Consider the following 22,948-nt stretch of genomic DNA (forward strand, 5'->3'; position numbering starts at 1 on the left):
TCTGCAGCCTCCCCATTTCCTCAGTACTACCTGCCTGTCCACCTATCTTCGTATCATTGGCAAACTTCGCTAGAATGCCCCCAGTCCCTTCATCCAGATCATTAATATATAACATGAACAGCTGTGGCCCCAACACTGAACCCTGTGGGACACCGCTTGTTACCGACTGCCATTCCAAAAAAGAACCTCTTATCCCAACTCTGCCTTCTGTCAGACAGCCAATCCTCAATCCATGCCAGTAGCTCACCTCGAGCACCTTACTCAGCAGCCTCCCGTGTGGCACCTTATCAAATGCCTTTTGGAAGTCTAGATAGACCACATCCACTGGGTTTCCCTGGTCTAACCTACTTGTCACCTCTTCAAAGAATTCTAACAGGTTTGTCAGGCACGACCTCCCCTTACTTTAATCCATGTTGACTTGTTCTAATCCGACCCTGCTCTTCCAAGAATTTAGAAACCTCATCCTTAACGGTGGATTCTAGAATTTTACTAACAACCTAAGTTAGGCTAATTGGCCTATAATTTTCCATCTTTTGTCTTGATCCTTTCATGAACAATGGGGTTACAACAGCGGTCTTCCAATCATCCGGGACTTTCCCTGAATCCAGTGACTTTTAAAAGATCTCACCCAACGCCTCCGCTATTTCCTCAGTCACCTCCCTCACAACTCTAGGATGTAGCCGATCGGGGCCAGGAGATTTGTCAATTTTAAGACCTTTTAGCTTTTCTAGCACTATCTCTTTTGTAATGGCAACCATACTCAACTCAGCCCCCTGACTCCCTTTAATTGTTGGGATATTACTCATGTCTTCCACTGTGAAGACTGACGCAAAGTACTTATTAAATTCTCCAGCTATTTCCTTATCTCCCATCACTAGCCTTCCAGCATCAGTTGAAATGGCCCAATGTCTACTTTTGCCTGTCTAAAAACAACAAACTGCTATTCCTAGGTGTCATAGTAGAGCGAACAGCCAATGGGGAACTTCAAACGAGCGTCAACAGGAAAACAACACATACTGACCAAATACTGAACACCCACAAATGAAGCTGCATTAGAACATTATTTCAATGAGCCACCACACACTGCAGCACAGGGGAACTATGCAGAGCAGAGGAAACTCACCTATACACAGTGTATTAAAAAAGAACGGGTACCCAATGAACACAGTCTGCCGATTTATCAGCAACAAACCCCAACAAGCAAACAAAACACATCCAGAAACTCGAGCCACTCTCCCCTACATTAAAAATATCTCAGAAGTGACTACTCAGACCTCTTGACATCATGGTCGCCCACAAACCCACCAACACACTAAAACAGCAGCTAACGAACTTGAAAGACCCTATACAGACAACAAGCAAAACTAATGTCATTTGTACAGTAACAAACACTACATTGGACAAACAGGCAGAAAACTAGCCACCAGGATACATGAACATCAACTAGCCACGGAAAGACACGACCCACTTTCGCTAGTATCCTTACATACAAATATGAAGGACACCACTTTGACTGGGACAACACATTCATCCAAGGATAAGCCAGAGACACGCACGAGAATTCCTAGAAGCTTGGCACTCTACCAACAAACACATTGATCCCATTTACCACCACCTGAGAAAAAGAACAGGAAATGACATCACCAACCCAAGGAAACCTAAACAAATAAATAGGAAGTGGGCCATGCCACCAGTGCTTCCCCTGGAGGCTCACTGATGATGTTGCAGAGTATGATGACGAAACGTCCGAAAATGATCCTTCCAGCTCAGTGAGCAAACGTACATCACGTCCTGATTCCTCAGCCTGTTCATCATTTACAAAGCACATGTCAGAAGTGCTTGGACGAGTACAGCTCCAAAAACACTCAACATTATTTAATTCAAAACAGCCTATTTGATTAGCTCTTCATCCACCAATTTAGTTATTCACACCATCTACCACAATGGCAGCAGTGAGTACAAGACCCACTGTAGCAACTCATCAAGCCTCCCTCAACATTACCTGTACTGTGGATCATCATCATCTTATCACCTAGGACAAGAATGACAGATACATGTAAAGACAAACGAGATCCCTTCCAAGACACTGTCCATCCTGAGTTGGAAATGTATTGCAGGGTCAAAATCTGAGAAAATTACCCTCCTTGGGTGTCCCTATGTCACATAGATAGCAGTGGTTTGAGAAAATTGCTCATCATCTTCTCAGGGGCAATTGGGGATAGCCTAGCAAGTGATACTTACATCCAATAAAGCTTTTTTTGAAGAAAAAGGAATGAAGTGGACTCGGGAAATAATGCTTAATTGTACAGTGAATATAGGGAAGATCTGACTGCTGCTTCTGGTTCTCACAAGTCATTGCCTTGGGCAGATGTTTGGAATTTGGCATTAATACTGGCAATGTCTGCTACACTAGTATTAGTCAGAAACCAACCCTTGCATTAACTTGCATCAGTCAGTTCTGATATAATGTAATAGTACTGTTCTCATGCGATTTTGTGTTGTAAGAAAATCATGCAATAGCAGCGCCATTTAAACTAATGGGGCCGGAATCACATTATAGCCAATACAGATAAGGAAAGTTCACTTTCCACAAGTAATAATCTAAATTCTTCAATTGTGTTAAAGCAAATTCACATTGAAGAAACGCATTATAGCAGCACTGACTGTACTTACAAAATCATTGTAAAGAATCAAATTAAGCAGAGAGGGTGAAATACCTCCAGATAAAATTGGAAGATTGGTAGCTTTTGTCACTAGCTGTTGCGACCTGTTGCAAGAATAAACTGATTTAAAGCCACATGATTGCACAATTCCTTTAATTCCTGAGTTAAACTATTAAATAAAGGGTTGGTTTCAAGGTGGGGAAACAGGTTACGTTGCTAAGGTGAGGTCCTAGTAGTCATTCCAGCGCCAATTCCTGAGCAAACTCTGCATTTACAAAGATGGTGCAAGGAATCTTTGTGCTGATTAATCATGAAGCTACTGTCTAAGTTTAAACGTCCTATTTAAAACACATTACTTCATTTTGAAAACAAACCTCATGTTACTTGATCAGCCCTTTGGCTCAAGTTTTGTAAGAGGAGCATACCTGGCAAGGAATTGAAAATATGTTGAAAGTCCTATCTCTGCACAAGGATTACTTTCCTGCAGCAAGAACAGTAAATTAATTTAGACACTGTACAATAACACAGACTCTGTACAATAACAGACACAGACAGGCCTTCCAGCTCAGCGAGCAATCCTACATCCAGAACCTCAACCTGAGCTACAAATCTTCTCAAAACTCGCTAACATGCCCTATGGCCCACCGTATCAATGCTGACCAACAAACATAAAACTACATTAATTCCATTTACCTGCTCTTGGTCCACAGACTATGCCCTTGCATTTTAAGTACTCATCCAGATGTGTCCTGAATATTACAAGAGTACCTGCCTTCACCATCCTCTGGGACAGCACGTTCCATATTTCTAACACGCTGTGGGTGAACAACCTTTCCTTAGATCTCTCTAAATTACTTCTCACCTTCAACTTATGCCCTGTAGTCTTACATAATCAGCCACAGGAAAACATTTTACATTGTCTTTGCTGTTCAATTTTGTATACCTCAGTCAGATCCTCCTCAGCCTCTGTTCCAGGGAAAACAAACCCAGCCTATCCAGTCTCACTTCATAACTGAGACTTTTCATCCCAGACATTATAGTAAATCTCCTCTGCACCCTCTTCAGTGCAATCACATCATTCCAATCCTGTGGTGACCATAACTATGTACAATATTCCACCTGTGGCCTAACCAAAAGTTTTAAACAGTTGTAACAAGATATCCTTGCTCCTACATTCTTCGCCCGAGCCAATGAAGGCAAGCATACGTGTCTACCTATGCTGACACCTTCAAAGATCTATGAACTTGTATACTAAGATCCCTTTGTTCCTCAGTATTCCCTAGGGATCTACCATTCATTGTGAATATCATTCCCTTGTTATACCTCCAAAAATGCAACACCTCATCATTATTAGGATTGAATTCCCTCTGCTGTTGCTGTGTCTAATTTACTAGCTGATCAATATCAGACATTAGCCTGAGACGATCCTCCCCACTATTAACATCACTAATTTTTGTGTCATCTGCAAACCTGCAAATTATACCTTCTAATTCACATCCAAGTTGTTCATTTACATTACAAAAAGCAAGAATACCAGCACTAAACCCTGTGGTACACTACTGGTCACTGTCTTGCAATCACAAAAACAAACCTCCACATTAAGGCCTTACTGAAGTTGATGTAAACCACATTAATTACACTACCCTCATCAATACATTTAGTTACTTTTTCAAAAAAACTGAAATTAGTCAGACAGATCTCCCTCCAACAAATCTTTTTGACTATCCCTCATGAATTCTTCTCTTTCCAAATGTTAATTCTGTCCCTCAGAACTTTTTCCAATAATTTCCCTACTACTAACGTCAGACTAACTGGTCTATAGAACATAGAACAATACAGCACAGAACAGGCCCTTCGGCCCATGATGTTGTGCCGAACATTTGTCCTAGCTTAAGCACCCATCCATGTACCTATCCAATTGCCGCTTAAAAGTCACCAATGATTCTGACTCTGCCACTCCCACAGGCAGCGCATTCCATGCCCCCACCACTCTCTGGGTAAAGAACCCACCCCTGACATCTCCCCTATACCTTCCACCCTTCACCTTAAATTTATGTCCCCTTGTAACACTCTGTTGTACCCGGGGAAAAAGTTTCTGGCTGTCTACTCTATCTATTCCTCTGATCATCTTATAAACCGCAATCAAGTCACCCCTCATTCTTCGCCGTTCCAATGAGAAAAGGCCTAGCACTCTCAACCTATCCTCGTACGACCTATTCTCCATTCCAGATAACATCCTGATAAATCTTCTATGCACCCTCTCTAAAGCTTTCACATCTTTCCTAAAGTGAGGCGACCAGAACTGCACACAGTACTCCAAATGTGGCCTAACCAAGGTCCTGTACAGCTGCAACATCACTTCACGACTCTTGAATTCAATCCCTCTGCTAATGAACACTAATACACCATAGGCCTTCTTACAAGCTCTATCCACCTGAGTGGCAACCTTCAAAGATCTATGTACATAGACCCCAAGATCCCTCTGTTCCTCCACCTCACTAAGAACCCTACCGTTAACCCTGTATTCCACATTCTCATTTGTCCTTCCAAAATGGACAACCCACCCTTCGACTCCCTCTTCCAAGTCATTAATAAAAATTACACACAGCAGAGGACCCAGAACTGATCCCTGCGGAACTCCACTTGTAACTGGGCTCCAGGCTGAATATTTACCATCGACCACCATTCTCTGACTTCGACCGGTTAGCCAGTTTTCTATCCAACTGGCCAAATTTCCCTCTATCCCATGCCTCCACATAAGCCTACCATGGGGAACCTTATCAAATGCCTTACTAAAATCCATGTACACTACATTCACTGCTCTACCCTCATCCACATGCTTGGTCACCTCCTCAAAGAATTCAATAAGACTTGTAAGGCAAATCCGTGCTAGCTGTCCCTAATCAAGCAGTGTCTTTCCAGATACTCATAAATGCTATCTTTCAGTACCCTTTCCATTACTTTGCCTACCACCGAAGTAAGACTAACTGGCCTGTAATTCCCGGGGTTATCCCTATTTTGAACATTACCTGTATATTACCTGAACATTATAATTACCTGTCATATCCCTGCAAACTTTCTTAAACTAAGGAGCCACATTAACTATGCTCCAGTCATCTGGAACTTTGCTTGTGGTCAAAGTATTAAAATATCTCTGTCAGGGTGACAGCAATCTCCTTCCTTGACTCCCATTGCAGCCCAGGATACATCTCAATAAGGCATGGGATTTATGGACCTGTATGCCTTCTAAAACATCTAAAAGCTCCTCTTTATTCATCTTAACATGTTCTAGAACCTCGTCTTCACATCTGTAATCTCCAGTTACAATGTCTTTCTCCCCTATGAGTAGAGATGATAAATAAATAACCCACCTGTTGCTCCACACACATTTGGTCTCTAGTCAGTTCCACCTGGCAATCCTTTTGCTTTTAATATAATTATTAAATGCCTTGGGGTTCTTCTTATTCCTATCTATCAAAGATACTTCATTGACTCTCTCTGGCCTCTTAATTTCTTTTATAAGCACCTCCCACATACTTTAATTCTGAAGGGCTTCCCCTGTTTTTAGTACTCTGTACTTAACATCTGCTTTGTCTTTTTTCTTCTTCAAACTCTAGTTGCCTGGACTTGCTGCCCTTGCCCTTCATTCTTAGAGGAACACGCTGGTCCTGAACTCTCACTATTTTACCCAGGAGGAGCAATTGCACTCCAGGGCATCCCAGATGGACTCATATTTCAAGGACTGCAATTTCCCCTCCCACATGGTCAACAATGCCCCCCCGTGCATCTCCTCCACTTCCCGCACCTCTGTCCTTGAACCCCACCCCTTCAACTGCAATAAGGATAGAAGCATCCTGGTCCTCGCCTTCCATCCCACTAATTTCTGAATACAGCACATATAGATGGCGGAAATAGCAGAGGATAATCAGACCGCACCACCAGTGATATATTTCCCTCCCAACTCCTATCAGCATTCTGCAGAGATCATTCCCTCTTCAACTCCCTCCATAGATCCATGCCCTCCACCAACTCACCGCCGCATGGGGTGTAAAACCAGTACCTACATCTCCCTCCTCACCTCCTCCAAGGCCGCAAAGGATCCTTCTACATCCAGCAGAGATTTTCCTGCCCATCCTACCACCTCATGTACTGTGTCCATTGCTCTTGATGTGGTCTCCTCTACACTGGGGAGATAGGAAGCCAACCTGTGGAACATTTCAAGGAACATCTCTAGGACACATGCACCAAACAACCCACTGCCCTGTGGCTGACCACTTCAACTTCACCTCCCACTCCGCCAAAGATGCAAGTCCTGGGCCTCCTCCACTGCCAAATCCAAGCCACCCAATGCCTGGAGGAAGAACGTCTCATATTCTGCCTTGGTATCCTCCAACCATACGGCATCAATGTTGATTTCACCAGTTTCCCCATCTCCTCTCCCCCCCACCTCATCCCAGATCTAACTTGGCAGTGTCCTCTTGAACTGTCCTGTCTGTCCATCTTCCTTCCCACCTATCCGCTCCACCCTCCACTCTGACCCATCACCATCATCGCCCATCTGCAAGTACCTACCGCCTTCCCAGCTACCTCCCCCCCACCCGCCCCACAACATTCCTGAAGGGCTTATGCTCAAAATATCAATTCTCCTGCTCCTTAGATGGTGCCTGACTTGCTGTGCTTTTCCAGTGCCACACTTTGACTACTTTTAAAAGACTCCCATTTTCCAAATGTAGACTTACCTGCAAGTAGCTACTCCCAGGCTATGTTTGCTAGATGCTGTCTAATGATATTGAAACTCACCTTCCTCAATTTAGACAATTAACTTCTGCACTATCCTTATCCCTTTCCATAAAAACTTTGAAACTTAGAGAGTTATGGTTACTATCCCCAAAATGTTCACCTACTAATACCTCAATCACTTGACCAGCTTCATCCTTGAGGATTAGGTCCAGCACTGCCCATCTCTAGAAAAACTATTTAAATATGGCAGAAAAAGCTCTCTTGGATTAAAAATTCCATGGTCTTATTTTTTCATACTAAGGCCATCCCAGTTGATGTTAGTAAAGTTGAAATCCTCTACTACTATAACCCTGTTCCTCTCACAATAACACAGAAATTGTGCAAATAACACTGAGCATCAGATTGAAAATTCTGAGCTTTTCTCATTTGCCGTACTGGGATTGGAGTTGAAGTTCAACACAAACTAGTAATCAATGGTTTCCTTGAACTTGTGGAGTAGGTTTGGATAGTTCCAACCTCTTGTTATTAATTATCTGCAAAGTAGATAGAACATCACAGATTAGCCATGATCTTACTGAATGAGAGAGCAAGGTCGAGATGTCAAACAACCTGCTCATGTACTTATTTCTTATATTCCTAAGTACAAAAATGCCTCTAATGTTTGTGCTCATTCTTAATATCAATAGATTGTAGGAAATGATAGATGATTGCCACAATGGTAAAAGGGGGAGAGCTTTTCAGATTTTAGAGGAAGAAATACAGATTTCATTATATAGCAACTAACTCTTCAGAGGGTCGGTGTGGATTTGTTGGGCCAAATGGCCTGTTCCCATACTGTAGGGATTCTATTTAAAAAAAAACAAAATTTCAGGACTTCACCTCACTGCTTTATGGCCAGTGAAGTCCACAAGATATAGGAGTAGATTTAGGTCATTCAATGGATTGAGTCTGCTTTGTTATTAGAAATGGTCATCCTCAACTCCTTTCCTGCTTTATCCCCAATAACCCTTTATATCCTTTACAAATTAAAAATCTATCCAGCCTTGAATATTGTTAATCACTTAGCCTTGACTGTTGTCAGTGGTAAAAGAATTCCAGATTCATTTCCTCAGAGAAAAACCTGATCTTTGTCTAAAATGGGCAACCCCTTATCCTGACATTACAGTCCTGGACTCTCCCACAAAAGTAAATAACTCTTCCACATCAACCTATCAAGTCCTTTACATTTCATTAAGATTTTCTTTCATTTTTGTAAACTTCAATTACTACAAGCCTCATGTATTCAACATCTCCTCAGAAGAAAACCCCTCAATACCTGGAATCAACCTGGTGAAATCTTCTCTGGACTGCCTTCCATGCGAATAGATCTTTCCTCAGATAAGGAGACCAAAGCTGCTCACAGTATTCCAGTGGGTTGACTAGTGCCTTTTATAATTTTAGCCAGACCTCTTCATTGTTCTACTCCTTTGAAAGAAGACCATGAGTCTATTTGCTTTCCCTATTATCTGTTGAGCTTGGACGCTAGGTTTTTGCAATTCATTCCAGAAACAGAACCGGAAATGATATGACCCACCAAAACAAACCAAGATACACAAATAGCAAGTGGGTAAGAACACAAACACTTCACCGGAGGCTCACTGATGATGTTACCTAGCATGGTGACAAAATGTCTGAAAACAAACCCACCAGCTCAGTGAGCAAATTGACAACCTGAGCTACAAATCTTCTCCAAGATCTCAAACTGTGTGGGCTATGTTAATTCAGACCAAATTGGTCTGTGAGGTGTTTGCAGTGCTGTCAGAGGTGGTGTCAGGAGAATTTAAAAAGGCTTTTTTTTTGAGTGTCTATGAATTGGTAACAGAAGCATATAGATAATGATTCAGAAATGTAAGAAAGGAACCAGGTCAAACTTATATCGAGTTTGAAAGAATTAAACAGAGCAACTTGGTAGATAGATGAGAGCATTAAGGATAGAATGAGGCTTTTAGAGATATTATTCTGCTGGAGTTTAAAAATTCACTTCCCGAAATGATCAGAAATGTTGAGGAACAGAAAGTTAAAACAGTGAGAAGAACTGCAGAAATGGTGGATGAATACGCATTGGTGCATAGTCATAGCGATGTACAGCACAGAAACAGACCCTTTGGTCCAACCCGTTCATGCCGACTGGATATCTCAAACCAGTCTAGTCCCACCTGTCAGCACCTCTCCCATATCCCTCCAAACCTTTCCTATTCATTTACCCATCCAAATGCCTTTCAAATGTTGCAATTGTACTAGCCTCTACCACTTCCTCTGGCAGCTCATTCCATACATGTACCACCCTCTGCGTGAAAAAGTTGCCCCTTAGGTCTCTTCTATATCTTTCCACTCTCACCATAAACCTATGCCCTCTAGTGCTGGACTCCCCCATTCCAGGGAAAATATTTTGTCTATTAATTCTATCCATGCCCCTCATGATTTTGTAAACCTTTAAAATCACTCCGACATTCCAGAGAAAACAGCACCAGCCTGTTCAACCTCTTCCCTATAGCTCAAATCCTCCAACCCTGGCAACATGCTTGTAAATCTTTTCTGAGCCCTTTCAAGATTCACAACATCTTTCCGATAGGAAGGAGACCGGAATTGCACGCAATATTCCAACAGCGGCCTAACCAATGTCCTGTACAGCCGCAACATGATCTCCCAACACCTGTACTCAATACTCTGACCAATAAAGGAAAGCATACTAAACTCCATAAATCAAAATCTAGCTTCCAACAGCAATTTCATTCTGCAAGGGATAGAAACTGGGGGAAAGATGTTTCAATGAAAAATAAAAAGTAGATCACACTGGGAACAGTTTACCACGTGTGGAAAACAGAAACCCAAGTGGATGAAAAAGGTGCTTTCACTGTAATAAGGTGGGACACACAAAGTCACAGTGCTGGTAGTTTAAGAAAGGCATAGGGAAAAAGGAATTGGTAGAAGATGCTAAACCAGTGGGATTAGTTAAGGTAGGGAAGGAAATCCCAAGAAGTCAAGGAGCTGCAGGAGAGTGAACAGCCTAGTCATGGGCAGGATAGTAAGATAGCATCTGATCTTTTCAAAGACTTCACCTGTGTGGGTAAAATTTACTCAGGTAGAATGGACGGTTAGGTAAAGACATTAAAATATTGAGATATGGGAGCTAGTCTGTCCCTAATAGTAAGAGATGAAAATATTTACACTCCTGAAATATTGCCCAAGAGAGTGGTAATCTGTGGAATAGATGGAGAGTAGTATTGTTCCCCTGTGTTAAGATAAGGCTGGGAAGTCCAATCAAGACTGGGGATGTGATAGTGGGAGTGATGGAGAAATTGGCTATCCCAGGAATCCAGTTTATTTTTGGAAACAATATAGCTGGATCACAGGTGGGAGTGATGCCCATTGTACTGGAAAAGCCAAAAGAAAACCAGAGAACTAGAGTTAAAAGAAAAAAAAACTCTGGATTTTTTTTTCTGGATTGTGTGGTGACAAGATCCCACAACGATAGGTTAAAACAAAAAGGGAGAAAAGAAGAGAAAGATAACAGAGTTGAGGTCCAGGATCAGCAGAGGCGTTTTGTTCTGAAAGATTAATGGAGTTACAACAAAAAGGTGAGATGATAAAGGACTTATATCATAAAGCCTACTCGATAAAGGAATTCAAATGCACTCTGGAATGCTGTTACCTTAAGGATAAAATTTTAAAGTGGAATGGAGGCCTTTGCAGATTAGTGCAGATGAGAAATGGGCAGAACTTTATCAGATTGTGTTGGTGGCAGAATACAGATAAAGTATTGCAGATAGCACACGACCAGTAGGAAGTCATCTAGGAGTGAGGAAGACTCAGGCTAAGATACAGAAGCCGAAATCGTTCATCATAACAATGTTCTAGTGAATCTCCAGTAACATTGAAACATAGAAGATGGGAGCAGGAGTGCCCTATTTGACTTGTTGAGCCTCTTCCATCATTCATTATGATCAAGGATGAGCCCTTAAGCCACAAGAGCTACTCCCTTATTGAAAAATGTTTTGATCTCCTGTACTAGTGAATTCCACAGGTTCTCCACATTTCTCACCTCAGTCCTAAAAGCTTGACCCCTGGTCCTGCACTCCCCCCACCATTGGGAACATCCCTCCGGCATCTAACCTAGCTAGTTATAGAGTCATAGAGTCTGTTCAAATTTTATAGGTTTCTGTAAATATAGCTTTCTCCATCATTCTTCTAAACTCTGAACATAATCCTGATCAATCCAGATTCTCAAGTTAGTCCTATAATCCCAGTGATCAATTTGAGAGTCACTGCACTCCTATAGCAAAAGCAACTTTCGTCAGGTAAAGAGACCAAAACTGCACAATAGTCCAAGTGTGGCCTCACCAATGCCCTGCACAATTGTAGCAAGATATCCTTGTTCCTGCGCTTGAATCCTCCTGTTATGAAAGCCAATATTCAGTTTGCCTTCTTTACTGCTTGCAGCAGTTGCACAGCACTTTTAGCAGCTGGCGTACAAGGACACAGTTTACAGTTTGCTCAGTTTACAGCCAAATAATGTCTTCCTATTTTTGCTACTAAAGTGGATGACCTCACATTTACCAGCACTGTACTGCATCTGACATGCATTTGCCCAGTCTGTCTAAATCACACTGGTACATTTTTGCCTCCTCCATACAGAGCTCACCCTTCCACTTAGCTGTGTGTCTTTGGCAAATTTTGAAATATTACATTTAGTTCCCTCACATCATTAACATATTGTTAATAGCTGGGGTCTTAGTAAAGATCTGTATGGTATTCCACCAGTCACTGCCTAACATTCAGAAAAAGACCCATTTATTCCTGTTGTTCCATGCTTGCTAACTAATTTTCTATCCATCTCAATATACTATCCGGAATCCCTTTTTTTAAATTTTACACATTAATCTCAATTTCTCCAATGACTACAATAACCTCATGATAGCGTGCTCATTCAATACCTTTGCTATATGTAGACAAGAGTCTTTTACAAATTTCATATCCCTGCTTGTAATTCATTATGCTTGTAAACATAGTCTGTCAGGCCCATTCCACTATTCAGTTAAATTGTGATGTGGATGTGCCAGGGTTGGACGGGATGGGCAAGACCAGAAGTCTCATAATACCAGGTTATAGTCCCACACGTTTATTTGAAATCACAAGCTTTAAGAGCACTGCTCCTTGATCAGGTGAAGTGACTCCATTGATTATTTCTATCTTTAGCCTGGTTATGTTGTTACTCTATATCCCTCAATCTCCTGACCTAATAAGTACATCAATCTCAGTTTTCAAAGCTTCAAATGATCCAACATCTGCATTCTTTTTGGAGCTACGATTTCCAAATTTACTTTGTGAATGAAACAATCCACTTCAGTCCTAAACATCCCATCTTTAAATAAAGATTGCTCGTCACCCAATTAGAGAAAATAGCTCCCAGACTTGAACAAGTCAAACTACAGGATCTCTTATATCCACTTGAGAGGTAGAGAGAGCACCACAATTATAATCTCTCTTCTTGTACTCAAATACAATGACCTTCTGAAGCAAATGATTTAATGTGAACGGTTCAGGAATGTTGGAGATTCAACACTGACTGCAAAAGATGTCAAGCTTGGGCTGGGCAGCAACAGTAGTCACCCACATTCAGTCCTGTAAACTGGTACTGCCATTTTGTATCCACCTGGTTCCCTATTAATATTCTTGCCTGATTAAAATAACCATCAAACTCAGTTTAAACTGATGAACAACCTCAATTTGAACTGATCGCCAACCTCAACAGACTTCTGAGGGAAAATAATTCCTTCCTTATCCCTAAAAATAGAGCTATGTTTTTCAAAGTTAGGCTGCATTGCTCCAGAGTTCTCTACTAGAGGCAACAATGTCAATGAAATCCTTCAATCAATTCGAAGACCTCAATTTGATCATCCTTTAATATTGAAGGGATTAAAAATGTATTGTTGCAGCCTAATAAGCCCATGATTGGCACTAAACATAAAGAATGGTCAGTTGATCAAAGTAGCAAAGGACCATCACCGGCTGTGGACTGTACAACAGGATGAATCATTTGCAATGCACAAAACAAAAATGCAATGCAGCACAGATCTGGTGAGTAGAAGCAACATACTGGAAAGTGGATTAGCTGTTTAGAATGAACAGGAAAGCAATATTGGTAAGAATGAAGCTGTAATTGTGAGGTGGGAAGTGGAGAGTCAGGAAAGAGAGGGAAATTGTTTGGAAGCTTGAGATGAAGGGGAGTTTCTAATCCTGGTTGTGACAACTGTCACTTGGATGTGTATAAAATCAATCACCAGCTCAAAAAACACTTTGCAGCAAATATGCTTTTAATTGCAACAGTTTGCTGTATTTACAGAGTATTCATACTAAAAATAATTCTCACCAGTTAGGTGATGCACCTTTCATTGAAAAATATTAAAAATACAAATAACACTGGTTTTACTTTACAAACAGGTTCAAATAAATTCATTAGCAAATCAATATTTGCTATTAAAAAAAAGCAAGATATTCATTCCATTGTCACAAAGAACTACAACAATGTGAAAGAAAAACTTCCATTATGTGATCGAGCACTTTTAACACACCATGAGTTTTAAAAATAATGGAAGTTGTGTCTTCTACAGCTTGTAAGTAGTAACTATAAAGGAGCAACTTCCGCTTTTCCTCATTAAATGATTCAGTCATGCTCTGGAGCCTTCACACAGCCTAGCTTATATCCACATCTTTTCACAGAATTCTTGCAACACATTAATTAGTTACACTGATAAATACCTTATATGTTACAATTACAAAAAAAACCTTGAATTTTTACTGCACCCTGATACATATCTTCAATGTTTCAGGTGTTTCACAATTTAAATTTTGAAATGCAATGATTGTTATGACGGCAAACAAAAGCAGCCATTTTGGACAAACAAGATCCCACAAATAATAAGATTAATAGCCTGTTGAACAATTTCTGGTTGAAGAAAGAACATCATCCAGAACAGCATGCAATTTCTCACTGCAAAATGCATTGGAGGGTTAGACTAAACGTTGGGCTCAAACTCTTGCATTGGGCATTAGATTTATGACCCTGTGACTTGGATGAATATTAGCAACAGAACAACGCTGATACAATAATTTATTTACTTCCCTTTGATGACAAATCTGAATGCACTCAGCTTTAAAAAGCTACTTGGAACTGTAACACCCTGCCAACCATTAGACAGGAGAGAGTGCAATTTGCAATTGTATCCCAACCCACATTTCCCTACAGGTTAATCAAAGGTGCAGGCGATGGAGTCCTTTCATCATGGATGTATTTATTCTTTCATCCAGCATGGAGTAAACAATGTGAAGTCTGACTGTGAGGACAAGCTTCAAAAATAAAGAACCAAAATTATTCTTTTAACTATCTACTGAAAGTAGACAAGACTTCTACAGTACATATAACACGACACTTATCTTGTGAACTTGGTAGCCCTGTTTTCTTAAGCTGCCAGGTTTGAATCTCTGCATTTTCTGATACAGTTCCAAACATGCAAGTGGGATGAAGAAAAATCTAGACTTCCTGGATGTTCAAAAGCAAAAGTAAAGGGCTGTAAACCTGGCAATACCCAAGGCCCAAAGGGAGCGCAGGGAGAACTTCTGAAAGCTTTATAACATTGATTTGTAGAATTTATGCAGACTGACACACTCTGCTGGACAGACTGTTATCTAATCTGCATTCCAAAACAAGGGTAAAAATAGTATTCTACATCGCAGTTACATCCTATCAAAGAAACAAGGTCAACTTGGATCAGTCCTGGTGGGAGCATTTCCTACTGAACAGTACCAAAATATTAAGTAACAATTTTATATTTCACCAGCAGCAGCTCAAATTCAAGCATGGTATAAAGGCAACACCCAGTGTCAATGTAACTGCTCCTTCTCCCAATCAACCTGCTTTCCCATAACAGATCCAGTTCAATGGGGAAAGTAAGGTACAGAACAATGCTGGCGGGCTGGGGCACTCCAGCAGTCTCTGGAGATGCAGATGTCAGAATATTTTTCCTAAGCAACACATTAAAAATAGGAAGGAAATGTTAACTTGTAGTGATGGAACTGGAGTGATCAGAAACGATTATTTCAAGCTTCACCGTTCCTTTAAGGGAAAAATGACAATTATATTGGATGTAGATTATTTTCAGAATGGAGGCCTGAATCTCATTAATTTTAGTCCTGTTAATTAACCAATTAGAAATAGAACTAAGAGCTTAACTTGTTGTTTCCCTTTATAGATCCTGATGTACTATTCCAAAGTTTATTTTTTAATTAAGTTTTACAAATTGAGGTGGTGGGAGAGGGGTGGGAAGTCTACATTTTATTTACGGCAAATGCATCTCCATCTCCCCACAGCCCAACTTGATCAGGAGAGGCCCACTCTGCTTCAAGCGATGTATTCTGGCAAGGATGGCAACAGTAACCAGTTAATTGTTTATTTTCACGTTGGGTAAGGACAAAATGATTTATTGCAGAAACCATCTGCTACCCTGTAGCACCTCTCCAAACCAGCTCCGAATTGCCATTCTTCCCACAACACAGTACATGAAACACATGAAAAAAACAAATATCAAAGCTGGATTCTATTACATTAAGTGCCTATGGCTCAAATCTCTTGGAAAAGAATATTTGATGGATGATATGAAGAAAAGTCAACATAATTTTGCTAGTAAAAGAATAAGACATTTCTGACTTATTTCCTTTCCTAAAATAAACCGCTACCAGTCCTGATATTGAAGCAATTTCTAAATGTTCAACTGCTCACCAGATTATAAACCTTCATGTAACAGACAACCAGAAGGGACATGAAGACTAGCACTTAAAGTAGTGTCGTGGTTGGTTGTGCAAATCTATTTAACAACTTTATTGTAGTGTTCCCATTCAAATAAGTGAATACTGCCAGTCTTGCTTTTTTTTCAGCTATATTCCTATGAAATAACATAGCTTAGAAACAGTACAAGGACCTCGGAGTTCTTTTTTGAAATCTTACATATTCCACAAATTTGTCACATTCCAAACCTCTCCATTGTAATAAATCTACCATTGTTAAGTCAGGTCTGTAATTTCAAAAGGATTTGAGACAAAACACGAAATAGACAAATGAATACTAAACAAGCAAACAAAAAGGCCATTTTCACAGAACATTTTTTTTAAAAAGCCAAAGCTTTTTGGAGGAGGAGAGAAAAAACATCCGAGGAAGGTTCCTCATGGCAGTGAAGCCTAAATTATCAGGAGGTAGAACAAATCACCGACTTGTCAAATCCATTATGCGGCCAAACGTGCACCCCATGCAACAAACTAAAATCTAGTGAAAGTTAATCCTTGAAATGTATGCAGCATATAGTGAAATACACAGCACAGTGAGAAGACTCAAAATGGAAATTTCAAACAAAAACAAATTGTATTTTTCAAATGAGATATCCTAATTTATCATTTGGACCAATTATCCTACCCAGCATCTAAAATCTGCTGTAATAAATAAAGGAGCAGAGCTAATGGCAAAGTACAGAAATAAACTATCAAAACAGAGTGCTGGAGAAATTCAGCCGGTCTGGCAGTCTGTGTGAGGTGGGTGGTGGGAAGAGACATGGAGAGATGGAGACAGAATAGGAGAGAGAAGACAGGAGAAACAGCTTTAACATTTCAAGTCCGATATGACTCTCCAGGAGAAAAATAATATTGACCTTGAACTATTAACTCTATTTCTCACTCCACAGATGCTGCTGACCTGCTGAGTTTCTCCAATATTTTGTTTTTCTTTCAGACATCTACAGTAATTTGCTTTAATAAAGCATTATACCCACAGCTGCCCAGGGCATCTTACTGGACTGTAAAAGTACAAAACAAGGAATCCTGTAGACACCCAGTTCTCAACAATTTGCATATATGAGTATTTATAGGCAATCTTGGCATCCTAACATGGGATTTGCCCATTTCTGAGGTAAGTGTTAACAGCAGCCCTCAAAATTGCAGACCCACAAATTGAAAACAGAAATCCAACAAATAAACAGAAATAGAAAGATGACTAGTCTATATGAATGACAGGTGTGAGACTACAAGAAACGGGCACATGAAGGATATCATAGCCACAGTTCAAATAATTAGAACAGGTTTGTACAGATGCTGGATACAAGATTGAAGTCTCTGCACTGAACTCTGTTATGTAAGGATATTAACATAATTCTCCACATACCTCAGATACGTGGGCTATGCACCAAAACAATACAGTGGAGAGAAATGGATTTTTATACCTACAGCTCACAACAACGAAGTTGCCATAAGCGTATTACTGGCTATTTCAGAATAGTTATTATCATCATCCACTGCTGCAACTGATCTTCACTACTCCAGGCTTTGCCAGGATGAGTCACCAGCTCCATGAGGAAATTAGTTTCGTATCCAACCACTCAACATCACAAGAAAATGACTAATTTCACAATCAAGTGCAAGTACATTGAACAGTTATATATTGCCCCAAGAACAGCTATTCAGAGCACAGTACAAGATTCCCACAATACTGTATTGTTACATAACTGTGCATTGTATGGTTCTTGCAGAATTATATATTTGAAGTCCCTAACCAGTTTTGTTCCATCAGAATCCACAAGCAGTTGTTTTAGAAGAGAGCCAAACTTTAAGACTCTGTCTCCCCTGTCATCGGTTTTAACATTATTGTAAGATTTCAAAACTTTTTAAATACAAACTGAAAACCTGGAGGTGAAAGTACAAATGAAAAATAGTTGCTAAGTGTTAAATATTGGAAACCAAACTGTTATACATGGGAAAGAAATGCGCATGTGTTTTTCTGCAAAATGTATTCATTCCATGTAAGACCATGGTTAAATTTGGACTGAAGTTCCAACCTATACTGTGAAGTATAAAGTCCAATTTTATAAAAGATTATGCACATTTCAACATTATAGATTTATCCACTGTCACTCCAGGTTGTGCAGAGCAAGCAATTCAGCGTCTACCACAGTGGGGCCCCAGTCTTCAGAAATTCAGACCTTAACACATGAAGTGAACTTGTTCCCTTAAAACAGCACTAACGCCTTGTTTTCTAACAAAGCAAAATGTGGGTTTTCTCACTGACATCAGAAAGAACATTTTGTAAAGTAAGTAGATTGCCTCAAGTACTGACCTCTGTGGGATCGGACGGAGGAGTGAATTTATTACTGTTGATGTCTTCATAAATACAAACACTCTGACAGATATTCTAATTTTCAGGGATGTGCTCTTCACATTGATCACTGCAATTCCAGTCTGGATCAATTTCCAACCCCTCCTTCCTCAATAGTGTTAATGCAAAGTCAACAACTCTACAACTTGCAATTTTATTTGCTCATACAGCTAATCCTTTCCATTCTCATTTTCTGCTGAATGAGGGAAGAATGAGAAGAGAGAATGAGAAAACTTGGCCCTTGTTAGGCCAAGGAGGCAATATTGCATGACTTCCTTGAACAGCTTAGAAGGGCTGTGTGTAAACTTTTGAGTTAATCAAATCCAACATTAGCATAGGGTACAGTCTGTGCAATTAGATTTCAAAACTTGTCTTGGTTAGGGCTCAGTTATTCCAAAACCCGCCCAAATGTTCTGGCCTTCTATTGCTCAGACAAGTCTTTCTATTAAGGCATGGAAAGATCATGAGCACAGCAATGGAAGAGAGTGTAGACAGTTACAGTCAGAGACTTCTAATTTCAAATTCTACTGCGTGGAATCTAGTAACAAATAGCCCCCATTTGCATTTGCTTCATTGGCAGAATGAATGTCCACGGAAGATATAAATATTTTTGGCTCCCTGACAGCACATGTTGCTGTTGTAGAACCATCTGAGGAAACTGAATCCAAGTCTAGTTCAGCCTCCAATTGATCAGCACCTCCACTGTTCAATGATGCAGGATGCTTCAATGTTTGGCCTGGCAAAAGATTATGCAAGCTTTTGTCTTTCACAAGGAGATTAGATGTCTCTGTACACACATACTGGGCAATAGAACTCTCATTAGCGGAGGTGGAAGCTTTTTGGAAACATTGCATCAACTTGCTTTCATTGTCAAACAAGTTTTGTGAGACATTTTCTGAATCTTCACGTTTTGATTTCCACGTCCATGGTTTAATTCCAGCCTCTTGCACCTTCTTAGCCAGTTTTTGAAGAATGTCCTGCCCTTTTGCTGATCTGATAACCTGCAGTTTCCCTTTTACTGCTGATTTTGCATCTATTGGACTCTTTTCAATCGACTCTGCAGAACTGTCCTTATCTACTGACTTTGACCAATACAAAGCACCCTCTGATGACTTTTTAACATCCCCATTTGATGGCAGATCTTTTGCAGATTTGAAATTCAGGCCCATTGCATTTGCATACTGCTTTTCATCCTGCACAATTTTAAGGTTTCTTGATGCTACATCAATGGCTGTTGATGCTGTATCAGAAATTTTTTCCAATCTTTCTGGAAGTTTCTGCCTTTGCGTTTCTTCTCTTGGCTGTGTTGATGATGTCATTTGTGAATAACCCTCTACGTAAAAGCAAAAGAGAAATATTATTCCACATTTTAAAACGTTATCAATTCTTCAATGCATCAAGGATAATTAGAGATGGGGCAATAAATGCCAACAATGCTTAGTCCATAAATAGGAAACGTTTGGAGGGATATGGGCCAGGAGCAGGAAGATGGGGCTCGTTTAGATTGGGATTATGTTTGCCACGGACTGGTTGGACTGCAGAGTCTGCTTCCATGCTGTATGACTCTATGATAAAAAGAAAATTCATTCGGAGCTCAGTCACACAGTCAAGGTCATTGGCAAGCTCAAAATGTTATCACATTATTGCAGTTTACAGAACGTACTGATTCACACAGGAGTGAGTGACTGACTGATTTTGAGTATTATGACCCAATGTATCAGATTTCTCACAATTTAAAAAAAATCTACATTTACAAAACCAAAATAACTTTTTTAATTAAAAAGACAAGCATTTCAAAATAGAATACTGCAAAAATGTCAAAATATTGACTTCATTTATTACATTGCTGGTATGTACAAACTTTCTTTGTGCAGCAACAAACTCAGATTTTTCACTTCACCCTATCTCCCTACCAAATCACTCATAATGCATGTCAGGATTGGACAATGTTGCACAATCTCTTTTAACATGCAACAACTCAAATTAGCTCAACATTATTTTTATCACGTTCTTGGCTATGTCGTAGAATTATAGTATCATACAGCACAGAAACAAACCATTCGGTCCAACCGGTCAATCCATGCCAAACATAATCCAAAACTGAACTATTCCCACATGCCTGCTCCTGGCCCCTATCCCTTCAAACCTTTCCTATTCACGTACTTGTCCAAATGTCTTCTAAACGTTGTAATTGTACCTGCATTCACCACTTCCTCTGAAAGCTCATTCCACACACGAACAACCTTCTGCATTAAAAAGATTTGTCCCTCATCTTTTTGTAAATCTCTCTCCTCTCATTCAAAACATTAATTTTCTCTCGGATGCTGCCAGACCTGCTGAGATGCTCAAGCACTTTGTTTTTATTTGAGATCTCAAGAATTTACAATATTTTGTTTTTAATTGACATTCTGTTTACCTAAGAAAGCCAAATGTGCATCTTCTTGCTGGTGTATGACAAGACTTCTTGGTGGTAGTTCCTTTGTGCCATGAGCCTCTGTCTGGGAACGAGTGTCCCATTCTCCATATTCCTCACCATGGGGGGATACTGCAATTTTCTCAAGGAGAAGACGAAAAGGAGTTCCTGCAACAATTATAGTTTAAAAGAGATCAAAATTAATAAGTTTCTAAAATTTCAGATTTTGAACACAGTATTTCAAAAAGATTATGCATCAGGAACTGAAAGAGAGGTTTAGAATTAAATGCACTGTTCTTCCCGTTTCACTTGGCAACACACCATTTTGTAGAATGCCTGTTTGGTAAAATTTACCTCTGCAAGTGAGGACATTCACTTCTTAACACTTCAAGCACATTGCAGGATTGGCTTTTAGATGGGACATGATACTAGTCATAGATGTACAGCACGGAAACAGACCCTTCGGTTCAACCCATCCATGCCGACCAGATATCTCAACCCAATCTAGTCCCACCTGCTAGCACCCAACTCATATCCCTCCAAACCTTCCTGTTCATATATCCATCCAGATGCCTCTTAAATGGTGCAATTGTACTCGCTTCCGCCACTTCCTCTGGGAGCCCATTCTACACACGAACCACCCTCTGCGTGAAAAAGTTGCCCCTTAGGTCTTTTTTATATCTTTCGCCCCTCACCCTAAACCTATGCCCTCAGTTCTGGATTCCCCCACCGTAGGGAAAAGATCTTGTCTATTTACCCTATCAATGTCCCTCATGATTTTATAAACCTTTATAAGGTCGTCCCTCAGCCTCCGACACTCCAGGGAAAACAGCTCTAGCCTAATCAACCTCTCCCTTTAGCTCAAATCCTCCAACTCTGGCAACATCTTTGTAAATCTTTACTGAACCCTTTCAAGTTTCACAACATCCTTCCTGGTCATTCTGGGGTTATGATAAATGTTCCTGCTCCAACCAACACACTGGTTGTAAGGATAATAAAAGTGCTACCTTCCCACTTGAACAAGGACCTGCTTCAAGTTGTGTGGGCGCAAAAATATAACAAAGAAACATGCCATAGATCAAGGATACCATATTCCAGGACATTTTTGTGTTAACTGAACTATTGCAGATTTGGTAAGACGAAGCAGATAGTGGTTGTACTCCTTACTAATCTCCTCCCAAACTTCTTAATCCATCCTCATTAGTTGGTGGACTGTACGTCATGGCAAGTCAAGGGAGCACAGTGGCGATGGAGGAGCAGGACATGGAAAACAGTTCAATGCTCCCATTTTGTGGACAACAATGTAAAAATACCTCATAAACTAACCATATATTACACACAAATGTCCTTGCTACTTTATAGTGTCGGTTGTGGCTCAGTTGGCAACACTCTTCCCTCTGAATCAGAAAATTGAGGGTTGAAATCTCAGTCCAGAGATACGACCACAAAAATTCAGATGGACATTTAGTGCAGCATTGGTTCAGTGCTGGACAATCAGAGATGTGGGATGTTAAACCAAGGCAACAATTCTCTCTCAGCTGGACAGAATCCAGAGCATGGTTCTTTTCAAGACAAACTCTGGGTCAGATACGTTGATGACACCTTTGTAATCATTAAAAACATGGATATAGAGAAAACACACCGGATCATCAACTCCACACTCACAGGAATCCGATTCACGAGAGAGGAAGAAAAGGACAACCAACTCCCATTCCTAGACGTGAGGGTACAGAGAACACCAAACGGAGAATTCCCACTAAGGTACACAGGAAAGCAACACACACACAGACCAAATCCTGAACTACGAAAGCAACCACCCCAATACACACAAACGAAGTTGCATCAAGACACTATTCAAAAGGGCCACAACACACTGCAGCACACCAGAACTGCAAAAAGAGG

General features: G+C 40.4%; 1 protein-coding gene across 1 annotated transcript in view; it reads right to left on the bottom strand.

Annotated features, from left to right (window-relative positions):
• Positions 1–13,738: 13,738 nt before the first annotated feature.
• Positions 13,739–22,948, bottom strand: part of LOC122542904 — a 139,661-nt gene continuing 130,451 nt past the window's right edge. Inside the window, exons 28-29 of the mRNA XM_043681045.1 lie at positions 21,050–21,214; positions 13,739–19,966 (exon numbers count right to left, since the gene is read on the bottom strand). Of these exons, the coding sequence (XP_043536980.1) occupies positions 19,158–19,966; positions 21,050–21,214 (974 nt within the window). The 3' untranslated portion in view covers positions 13,739–19,157. The remainder of the gene's footprint in view (positions 19,967–21,049; positions 21,215–22,948) is intronic.

Source organism: Chiloscyllium plagiosum, chromosome 41 (assembly GCF_004010195.1).
Source record: "Chiloscyllium plagiosum isolate BGI_BamShark_2017 chromosome 41, ASM401019v2, whole genome shotgun sequence".
Lineage (NCBI taxonomy): Eukaryota > Metazoa > Chordata > Chondrichthyes > Orectolobiformes > Hemiscylliidae > Chiloscyllium > Chiloscyllium plagiosum.